Genomic DNA, 12,500 nt, shown 5'->3' on the forward strand with positions numbered 1-12,500 from the left:
CTTGATGGGACCAGCTCACAAAAATCAAGAAAGCAGAAGAAGAAGAAGAAGAAGAAGAAGAAGAAGAGGAGGAGGAGGAGGAGGAAGAGGAAGAGACGACAGAAGGTAAACAATTCCAGCTGTCACGATTGCACCACCAAAGACGAATGAGAAACAGTCAGCCTCTAGATGGGACCAGCTCACAAACTATAAAGAAGAAGAAGAAGAAGAAGAAGAAGAAGAAGAAGAAGAAGAAGAAGAAGAAGAAGAGGAAGAAGAAGAAGAAGGAAACAGCAGCAAATAAGAACATCCCTAACGAGTAGAAACCCCAGAGATGCGGCTCGCAGAAGTCAGCCAAGACAGAGTTGGCTGTCAGGGAGGATATATGGAGGAAGAACGGCGCTGATTCTTCTTTTATGACAGGCCGGAGAGAGAACATTTGATTCACCCCATTACTTTATTATGGTCCGTCGTGTGGCCCCATTTATAACGTTTCGGATGGGGGGATACGTCCCTCTTGCGTTCGATGTGTGTGTTTGTGTGTGTGTGTCACATACATATGCACACGGCGGCCCACGGCCGAGAGTTGATAAATAAGTGGATACGATTAGCTATGCATTAAATTTTTTTACGTCAGGGAAAATTGGGTAAGTTTGGCGTAAAATAAGACTTTTTAAAAGGGTACCGTTGGCTAAAACTTTCAACAAACCTTAACTGTCTAGCGCAAGAAGCAATGGGTAGTAATGAGGCATGAGAGAAAATAAAAGTGATTAAAGGAAAGGTTCAGTGAAAATTGGGTAACTTGGCTTAAAAGAATAGGGTTAATTTCTTGGCTTTTTAAAATGGTAGCGTTGGACAAAACTTGCAACAGACCCTAGCTGTCTATTGCAAGAGGTAATGAGTAACAATGAGGCCTGAGAAAAAGTAGGAGTGTGATAACATACACTAGTCAGTTTTCTGTAAAACAAAACTAGTGTGCCGGCTTTGTCTGTCCATCCGCACTTTATTCTGTCCGCACTTCTCCTGTCCGCCCTCAGATCTTAAACACTACCGAGGCTAGAGGGTTGCAAATTGGTATGTTGATCATCCACCCACCAATCATCAAACATACCAAATTGCAGCCATCTAGCCTCAGTAGTTTTTATTTTATTCAAGGCTAAAGTTAGCCATAATCGTGCTTCTGGCAACGCAACAACACAGGCCACCACGACCGGCTGAGAGTTTCATGGGCCGCGGATCATACAGCATTATACCAAGACCACCTAAAGATAGATCTATTTTCGGTGGCCTTGATTATAACAAACTCGATTACGCCGAAGAAACTTCGGCGCATTTTTACTTGTTTATATAAGTCGATAACTGCTGTTAAATTTTATATTCATAAACTATTTCTCAGAGGATATAATAACATCTTCGAAATGACAATCTATATATATATATATATATATATATATATATATATATATATATATATATATATATATATATATATATATATATATATATATCTGACTCACATCAGGATCGAAATTCTGTCTCAAATCAGGATTTCTTGTGTGCAGTGGCACTCAGGTTCCAGCTTCTTTTATGACTTGTATGGCCTAGTGGGCAGCGCCCCTTGCCTTTCATTTGAAAGACCTGGGTTCAATCCTGATGCGAGTCAATAATTTATTTCTGTTCCACACGTGATTGTGTGTTGATATTTCTAATGTATATATGTGTGTGTGATTTTGTTTATTAGCTAAAGCCACTGGGAAAGTTCAAAATGAAAGGCCAGAGGGCCATGTATTTTCTTGTATTTTAACAAATCTTCTGGGAACAAAGTCACTTTGTGCCATAAAGATGTGTTAAAAATGCATAAAAGTGCTTGCACTCTGTCGTTTCATTTTGAACTTTCCCATTGTCTTCAGCTAACATATATATATATATATATATATATATATATATATATATACACACACATATATATATATATATATATATATATATATATATATATATATATATATATATATAAACAGAAAACAAAACCATCTGTCTCAGAGGTCAAAGATTGTCCTTAACCTTGCTTGAGCCAAGTCCAAGTACAGTCGTGACACAACGCACTTACGCCCAATACGGCAGGCGTCAATTGCTGTAGTTTATAGTGCTAATGCATTGCCGCTGAATTGAAGCCAAGATACGATATTGTACTTCCCGAGAGAATGGGGTTGGGGCAAATATATTTAAGCTCTAATGTACTTTTCTGTTATGGAGTGTGTTGATTTGTTTTACACACCTGTTATGCCAGCTTTCTCTCTCTCTCTCTCTCTCTCTCTCTCTCTCTCTCTCTCTCTCTCTCTCTCTCTCTAGCGTGCTGAAATCTAATAGATTTTTTGTTTTTCTATAAGTCAATTTGAATTTTTAGGCCAAATTCCGTTTTTTTTTTTCCATTTTTCTTTAACATTATTATTATTATTATTATTATTATTATTATTATTATTCAGAAGTTGAATCCTCCAAAGAACATCATGGTGCCCATTTCAGAGACATTACAGGAGGTGTAACAATGAAAACATGCGGTACTTGTTACACTGCATACCCAAAACAAAACGCAACTGTAAACATAACATAACGTGTCACAAATATCGACAGTATGGGTACACCAGTTAATAAAATGCTAAAACAAGTCCCCACTGGGGAAAATGGGCCATAATGAGACCCGAAAAACCAACAGAGTGAGCTCGTAACTTCCTCGAATCCTTCGGGCAAGGAAATCGAAGTATAATCGTTCAGGTCCGTTCCTTCCTACACGCCACGTCACAAGCTTTCGGTTTGCGCTGCTAATAATACCCCGGGTACCGGGCTTGGCATTTTAATCGCTGCCGCTTTCAAAAACTATATTTTAATCGGCATTTGAGACGAGACTTGGCTACAGACCTTCAATTAATCTTATTATTCGTGCAACAAGCATTTCGGTACAAAGTTTTCCCGGACATCTTAATCGCGCAAGCTTTCAGAAACGATATATTTCAAATGGTGATTGAAACGAGAGAATGGAATAGCTTAGAATATACAATTTAGGCACGAAGACCAAGCGCTGGGAGCTATGAGGTCATTCAGCGCTGAAACGGAAAATTGAGAGTAAAAGGTTTGAAAAGGCGTAACAGGAGGAAAACCTCAAAGCAATTGCACTGTGAATCAATTGTTAGGAGAGGGCTGAGAAGAGTAAGATGGAAGAAAGAGAATATGAACGGAGGTACAGTCAGGGGAATGAAAGAGGTTGCAGATATATATACATATATATATATATATATATATATATATATATATATATATATATATATATATATATATATACATATATACATATATATATATATATATATATATATATATATATATATATATATATATATGTGTGTGTGTGTGTGTGTGTGTGTGTGTGTGTGCGCGCGTGCTGTAACACAGCCAAAACAATAATATCAAAGAAGAAGAAGAGGAAGAGGAACAGTGCGAATCCACTTAGGACCCGAGAGGGGAAAATCAGGCCTCGTAGGAGTTGGATATTTGCCAGAAGTGTCATGGAATGGTTCTACGCAAATCAGTTGTGGATGAAGAAAGAGAGAGAGAGAGAGAGAGAGAGAGAGAGAGAGAGAGAGAGAGAGAGAGGAAGGTGCAGAATGACAAACGACTGCGGATTAGTTGATACACTGCGCATGCGCGTGGTTATGTTGGTCCTGATGGTTTCATTTTGGGGTGGGGAGTCCCTGTTGGATGCTCACATTTCATAATGGAAATAAATATGTCGGTTTTTTTTAATGGTTTCTTTCCTCTTCTATAGATAATGAGAATAATGGAAGCTTTCCTTTATATTCATATCCGACAAATCAGTAGTCAACTCCATGTATATATATATATATATAATATATATATATATATATATATATATATATATATATATATATATATACATATATATATCTACACACACACATATATATATATATATATTTATATATATATTTATATATATATATATATATATATAAATTTGGCTTTGGCCAAACGTATCTTTGACACCTCGAAAAGAAAATATAAAAATTATAATAGAAATATAATATCCATTCATATACATATTTTTAATTTATATATATATCTAAAACGAAAATTTTTACGCCCAAAACCCTTCTTTTAAATTAGACCGAAAACCACAAAAATATATATGAAAAAAATGATGACATTAGAAAATTTTTTAAAAATTATTTCAAACCCAATGTATATATATATATATATATATATATATATATATAAACATACACACATACATATATATAATAACAATAATACAAATTACGAAACTCGAAACAGAAAAAAAAAATCTTAAACCCAAAAATATCTATAAATGATAAAAATATGACGCCACTAAAAAATAAAAAAAAATAATAATAATAATTTTTAAAAAAACGAGCCCTGTCTCCCGGGCAGCCGTAATTCCTGAAGTCGACCTAGAAACCATTAAAAGAAAAAAAGAGAAAAAAAAAGGTAAAATAAAATGGGTTAATAAATTAAGGAAGAAGGCGCCAACCCAAGAGTATCTATAATTCTCCTGACTCCCGGAGGCGTCGCTGACGGAGGCCTATTTCCATAGGGGAGAGGAACTGGGCTCATTGTACTTTTCGCTTTGCTGGGTTTCCCTTACGCTCTCTCTCTCTCTCTCTCTCTCTCTCTCTCTCTCTCTCTCTCTCTCTTCTCTCTTATAATTGAAAAGGATTTAATGCAGGATTTGTGGTTTTGGTTCATGCTTGTTGGGGAGGTGACGTCTAGTGGTTATTTAACTGCGCATGCGCACGCGCATATACATACATACATACTTATACATACATGTATATATATGCAGTATATATATGTATATATATATACACACACACACACACACACACATATATATATATATATATATATATATATATATATATATATATATATATATATATATATATATATATATATCCCCAAACCCCTACATTTTATATAATATGACCATACCATTTTTAAGCCTTTTAGTTAAAAACAGCAGCAACCCTAACAATCAACAAACCTTAATCAACAATCGATAACTCAGACTCAAAAACTGAATAACTCTTACAATTAATCAAACCTGAATCAACAATCGATAACTTGAACTCAAAATAAACTTAATTCCTGTTACATTTAATCAAACCTGAATCAACAATCGATAACCTTGACTCAAAATAAACTTAATTGTTGTTACAATCAATCAAACCTGAATCAACAATCGATAACTTAAACTCAAAATAAATTTAAATACTCTTAAAATCAGTCAAAACTGAATCAACAATCGATAGCTCAAACGCAAAATAAACTTAATAGTGTTACAATCAGTCAAACCTGAATCAACAATCGATAGCTCAGACTCAACAAAAACTTAATTACTATTACAATCAGTCAAACCTGAATCAACAATCGATAACTCAGACTTAAAATAAACTTAATTGCTGTTACAATCAATCAAACCTGAAAACACAATAAATAACTCAAACTCAAAATAAATTTAATTACTGTCACAAACCACTTACTATGACACTGAAGATGTTGATAGTTGGAATTCGAAAGCCTCATAGTTCCTCCTCTTCGCCGTGAGGCCGTCTATTTGGACGTCTGTCTTCATAAATTGATCAGAAGTAGATGATATTTTATTAGTAATTTCCTCTTGATAAGATTATCTGTTTTTTTTTATTATTTTGGGGGGATCTGGATTGGCCAATTGCTTTTTAACAGCAAGTAATTGTCATGTATATTCTAATATATTTGGGGTTATTGCAGAGAAAATTAAAGTGTTTTAGTACTGAATAGATCTTGTCTTCATCATTTTCGACGTTCTGGGAAATAATTATATAAACAATTTTGATTGATTTTTCATTCTGTCCACTTCCAGACTGTTGAATGTTCCACGCTGTCAGGTATTTGACGGATCACATAACCTGCCTCTTGTCAGGAGACAAATGTGTCATCACTATCTCTGTCTTTGTACACAAAACGAGCAATAAAAAATTGTTATATGAACAATTTTGATTAATTTTTCATTTTGTCCACTTCCAAAATGTTGAATGTTCAACCCTGTCAGATACTTGGCGAATTATATGACCTGCCTCTTTTCAGACAATAAAGCTCTGATAACTGTCTCTGTCTTTATTCACAAAAAAGTGAGAGAAAAGAAACTATAGTATAGACAATTTTGATTAATTTCTCATATCGTCCATTACCAGAATGGAGAATGTTCAACCCTGTCAAGTATTTGATGAATTATATGACCTGCCACTTTTCAGACAACAAAGCTCTCACAACTGTCTCTGTCTTTACATACAAAAACACATCCCAGACCTCACAGTTTGAATTCCTTCAGCCAAACTCTTCTCTCCAGTTCAGAGCTTTAGGGCGAAGCTTATGTAGAGCATTTCCACCCCTCGGGAGAGAGAGAGAGAGAGAGAGAGAGGGAGAAAGAGAGACGTCGAGAGAGATAGAGAGAGAAAGAACTACTCCAGTCCCCATTCCTACGCCGCCATTATCTATCTCTCTCTCTCTCTCTGAGATGTGATGGTTACGGCCAAGTCATTTTCGACGTATTCATCAGCTCTCATTCGGTGTCACAGGAGCAGAAAAACTAGAGGGAATACTTTTATTCACGAGGTCATTCCGAAAAGAAGAAGAAGAAGGTTTCTGGAGCCTGGAGGGGGCCACCGCCGGGACTGGTTGCGTAACGACAACACGTGCGTGGAACGGGATCACAATTCAACCCGTCACCTACGCTTGAAAATTTCTCTCTGTGATTTATTTTGTATTTTTCGTGATTTATTTGCAGTGTTTTTTAGTCTTTTTACTTGTGTTGTTCTTCGTTCGTTCCTTGTTTTTTGTATTATATTATGTCTTTGTTTTAGTGTTACGTTCTTCTTTAATTCAATATTTATTCCTTTTCTTCTTCCTGTTCCTGACTTTCCGACTCATTGTCACACTCTCACCCTGACTTCCGTATCGTCAAATCCTGCTTATTCATTGATTTCCCCATTCTTCTTCTTCTTCTTCTTCTTCTTCTTCTTCTTCTTCTTCTTCTTCTTGTTTCTCTCCTACTCCCTCACCTTCTATCACTCCTCAATTAACATTTCCTGCGCGTAATTCCGAGAGCAAGTAGCTTAAAGCAAAGTTGTTAATGAACTTGGAGCTTTCTCGAATTAACTCACTTTTCGCGAGAAAATTGTCTCGCCTCTTTTGTTTCGTGTTTTGGGAGGATGGGTTTTGAACTGTCAGAGTTGTTCAGGGAACTTCTGAACTGTCAGGGTTGGTCAGGGAACTTCTGAACTGCCAGTGAGTTTGTCAGTGAACTTCTGAACTGTCAGGGTTGGTCAGTGAACTTCTGAAATGTCAGTGAGTTCGTCAAAGATCAAGTAATCAGCAACGATGCAGATTCTTACACAAAGTGGACTTTGTTCCACGCTTTTATTTCTGACGAAAAACCGTCATTTTTATTTGCAGGCTTCGTCACAGTTTTCGTAAAAGCTTGCTTTCGTCAATCACGTTATTTATTTTCTCTGTTCGTCTTCTTGAATTGATTTAAGATTCCTCTGCATTCCTCGGGGCGTCCTGCAAAAGAGGCATTGAAGAGGTGTTAGTTCTAAAACCATAAGAATTTCCTATTTTCGTTTGAAATCTACAGAATATATAATGAATTTTGTTAAACACTGAGTGCAATAATTTAGTTTTAGATAAAACATCGTAAATGTACCCCAAAAAAACTGTTTTTTTTTTATTTTATAAAAACAAAATTTTATCTTAATATCTAATGTAACTGTACAACGATAGAAGCCTATTTTGTGAGACTTAGAGAAAGTAAATTTATTTACCTGTACAGAACAATAGAGGAGAAGACAATATGAATTGAAAAATAAGATTAAATAAACGTTTTACTTCTCTGGGTATAGATTCTTACATTTAATAGTAAAGACTAAGATTTTCATTTTAGTTTTCCGTAAAAGAAAACTATTGTGACGGCTTTGTCTGTCCATCCGCACTTTTCTGTCCGCCCTCAGATCTTAAAAACTACTGAGGCTAGAGGGCTGAAAGTTGGTATGTTGATCATCCACCCTCCAATCATTAAACATACCAAATTGCAACCCTCTAGCCTCAGTAGTTTTAATTTTATTTAAGGTTAAAGTTGGCCATAATCATACATCTGGCAACCGCTACAGGTACCAACAACAAAACCCACCACCGGGTCGTGGCTGAGTTTCATGGGCCGTGGCTGAGTTACTCACAGCATCATACGCTGTACAGAAAACTTGATTGCGCCTACGAAACTTCGGCGCATTTTTTACTCGTTTATATCATGTTTTTTTGTTAAGTAGTTTGTTGCTGACATATACATACACACTCATATGCATACACATACAGACACACACACACACGCATATATATACATATACAAATATATATATATATATATATATATATATATATATATATATATATATATTTATATATTATATAAATATATATATATATATATATAACTATATATAATATATTATATATATATATATATATATATATTTTTATATATTATATAAATAAATAATATATATATATATATATATATATATATATATATATATATATATATATATGTATATATATATAAACTTAAGAAATAATTTAGACCTGTATGTTCAAGAATGCATTAATTCTAACTTCTAAAAACTGTAACTCTCACAAATACCTATATATAACCCTTCCTCTTTTTAAATAGAGACTTTTTGTCCTTTATCAATCCATCCGTGTACATATTAGCTCGAGGGTAAGACCAAGTACCTAACTCTAAGTAAATATATGTCAACAATCCATTCAGATCTAGAGTAGTAACCCTTTCATGCCTATAGTAGCGTAATTAATAGGCTTAAGGTACAGGATCAATGAAAGGGGTTTTTTTCATTCATTTTTTTCTTTCTGTAAAAGAGAACTATTGTGCCGGCTTTGTCTGTCCGTCCGCACTTTTTCTGTCCGCCCTCAGATCTTAAAAAGTACTGAGGCTAGAGGGCTGTAAATTGGTATGTTGATCATCCACCCTCCAGTCATCAAACATACCAAATTGCAGCCCTCTAGCCTCAGTAGTTTTGATTTTATTTAAGGCTAAAGTTCGCCATAATCGTACGTCTGGCAACGACATGGGATAGGCAACCACGGGCCCGTGGTTAAAGTTCCATGGGCCGCGGCTCATACAGCATTATTCCAAGACCACCGAAAGGTAGATCTGTTTTCGGTGGCCTAGATTATACGCTGTACAGAAAACTCGGTTGCGCCGAAGAAACTTTGGGGAATTTTTTACTCGTTTATTCTGTTTTGTTGGGTAAGATGTAATTTAGAACATAACACTCAGAATCCCGAGGAATTGAATCGAATACAGAATTTAGGCCAAAGGCCAAGTACTGGGATCTATGAGGTCATTCAGCGCTGAAACGGGAATTGACAGTAAAAGGTTAGAAAGGCGTAACAGGAGGAAAACCTCAAAGCAGTTGCACTATGAATCAATTGTTAGCAGAGGGTGGAAAGTCAGATGGAAGAAAGAGAATAAGAACGGAGGTACAGTAAAAGGAACGAAAGAGGTTGCAGCTAACGGCCCGAAGGGACACTGCAAAGACCCTTAAGTAATGCCTACAGTGCACCACATGAGGTACACTGACGGCGCTACCCTACTATTGGGGAAAAATATAACAGGTAATAGGAATTTTATAGAGAAAACTCTGTTCCACAATACAAATTTCTGACTCACATCAGGATCGAACCCAGGTCTTTCAGTTGAAAGACAAGACCGCTGCCAACCAAGCCACATATGTTATAAAGACATCAGGATCAACCCAGGTCTTTCAAATGAAAGCCCTGGGTTCGATCCTGATGTGAATCAGAAATTTATATATATATATATATATATATATATATATATATATATATATATATATATATATATATATATATATATATATATAGATAGATAGATAGATAGATAGATATAGATATATATAGAGTTCCCAAATATTCTATTAGCTTCACCCCACTAAAGATAAATTTAAAGATATCTTAAACGCTTCTAATATCTCAATTGCTTACTGACCATGACAAAGTCAAGCAATTTCTTTATGGTGAAAAATTGTACAAAATACCATTAGTATTTGGAAGTGTGATTGACGATAATTAACAAAAATTATTGAATCTGAAATATTTTTCTCAAGAGTTCATGAACTATAATTCATTACCTCCGTAACGAATTCCTCTCTCTCTCTCTCTCTCTCTCTCTCTCTCTCTCTCTCTCTCTCTCTCTCTCTCTCTCTTTTTATTCCCGATCGAGGCCCGTAAAGATTATAGCTGTCAAGAACAGGTCCTGGGTGTGACTCTCTCTCTCTCTCTCTCTCTCTCTCTCTCTCTCTCTCTCTCTCTCTCTCTCTCTCTATATATATATATATATATATATATATATATATATATATATATATATATATATATATATATATATATATATATATATATATATATATATATATATATATATTTATATTATATATATATATATATTATATATATATATATATATATATATATATATATATATATATATATATATTACCTATTTATTTATCAATTGCTTATTTACCATTTCCAATACTCTCTCTCTCTCTCTCTGTCTCTCTCTACTCATCCTATATCTGTCTATTGCTTGTCTGTCATTTACCAATACTATCTCTCTCTCTCTCTCTCTCTCTCTCTCTCTCTCTCTCTCTCTCTCTCTCTCTCTCTCTCTCTCGTTTATCTGCTATTCAAAAACATCCACCGCTCCCTCTTCCTTTTTATTCTGTTCCACTCTAATTTCTGAGCCAAAATTTCCCATTTGTCTTCCTCATTTCACCTCCCCGTTCCTTCCTTACCAATTCATCATCTCATCCCTCCAAATCTCTCTCTCTCTCTCTCTCTCTCTCTCTCTCTCTCTCTCTCTCTCTCTCTCTCTCTCTCTCCAGACTATATCAAACGTCCCATATACTGTTGGCAAGGCTCCTTAAACGCCTTTCACACTCCTACCCCTCCTCATCCCATTCTCTCTCTCTCTCTCTCTCTCTCTCTCTCTCTCTCTCTCTCTCTCTCTCTCTCCTCCCCCCCCCTACACGACTCTTCTCCACAATTCACTTGGAACACATTTCCATAATGCTGTTCAGCCATCTGTGTATCTGCACTGAATTTTAAAGAAGAAGAATAAGAAGAAGACAGAAGAAGATAGAAGTAGAAGAAGTAGCAGCTAGTTCTTCCCTTGCTTGTTGACCCTGTGATGGCTTCTTTCAGAATCGAGTTTATTAAGAGGGCTAGTTATTTTAGAATGTGCTTTGAATTTGAAAAATTTTTTATCACTTATTTTTTGGAGGAACGTTTCAAAACGTTATTTTTTTGGAGGTACATTTCAAAGCATTACTTTTTTTGGAGGTACGTTTCAAAGCGTTACTTTTTGGAGGAACGTTTAAAAACGTTACTTTTTGGAGGAACATCTAAAAACGTTACTCTTTGGAGGAACGTTTCAAAACGTTACTTTTTGGAGGAACGTTTCAAAACGTTACTTTTCAGAGAAGCGTTTCAAAACGTTACTTTTTTGGAGGAACGTTTCAAAACGTTACTTTTCAGAGAAGCGTTTCAAAACGTTACTCTTTTGGAGTTACTTTTTTGGAGGAACGTTTCAAAACGTTTCTTTTTGGAGGAACGTTTCAAAACGTTACTTTTCAGAGAAGCGTTTCAAAACGTGACTTTTTTGGAGGAACGTTTCAAAACGTTACTTTTTGCAGGAACGTTTTATAACTTTCCTCCATATAGGAACGTTCCCTATCGCTCCTCCAAAAAAAGAAAAGTTACTCTTTGGAGGAACGTTTCAAAACGTTACTTTTGGGAGGAACGTTTGGTAACTTTCTTCCATAAAGAAACGTCTTCTATCGCTCCTCGAAAAAAGAAACGTAATTTTTGGAGGAACGTCTCAAAATGTTACTTTTTTGGAGGAACGTTTCAAAACGTTACTTTTTTTGGAGGAACGTTTCAAAACGTTACTTTTTTTGGAGGAACGTTTCAAAACGTTACTTTTTTTGGAGGAACGTTGCAAAACGTTACTTTTTTTAGAGGAACGTTTCAAAACGTTACTTTTTGGAGGAACGTTTCAAAACGTTACCTTTAGGAGGAACGTTTGATAACTTCCTTCCATAAAGGAACGTTTCCTATCACTCCTCCAAAAAAGAAACGTTACTTTTTGAAGGAACTTCATTATTGCTCCTTTCCCTTCGTGTTCATGGGTCACTGACTTTGTCTTTTTTTTACGACCATTTTTTCCCCGTTTTTTTTTACAGTTTAAAGTTATGGACGCTTTTAACTTTTGTAGGTTTTAGAGTGAATTTAAAAGAGAGCGCGTTAAATCCTAGGCTTTACTTTCTATTTGCTTTAAATCTCTCTCT

The 12,500-nt window shown here is 35.3% G+C and overlaps 1 protein-coding gene across 1 annotated transcript in view; it reads right to left on the minus strand.

The window, feature by feature from the left end:
- Nucleotides 1-12,500, minus strand: part of LOC136835651 (uncharacterized) — a 51,617-nt gene that overhangs the window by 15,502 nt on the left and 23,615 nt on the right. Inside the window, exon 2 of the mRNA XM_067099466.1 lies at nucleotides 5,559-7,617. Coding sequence (XP_066955567.1) covers nucleotides 5,559-5,601 — 43 coding nt within the window. The 5' untranslated portion in view covers nucleotides 5,602-7,617. The remainder of the gene's footprint in view (nucleotides 1-5,558; nucleotides 7,618-12,500) is intronic.

Source organism: Macrobrachium rosenbergii, chromosome 55, assembly GCF_040412425.1.
Source record: "Macrobrachium rosenbergii isolate ZJJX-2024 chromosome 55, ASM4041242v1, whole genome shotgun sequence".
NCBI classification, from domain to species: Eukaryota; Metazoa; Arthropoda; class Malacostraca; order Decapoda; family Palaemonidae; genus Macrobrachium; species Macrobrachium rosenbergii.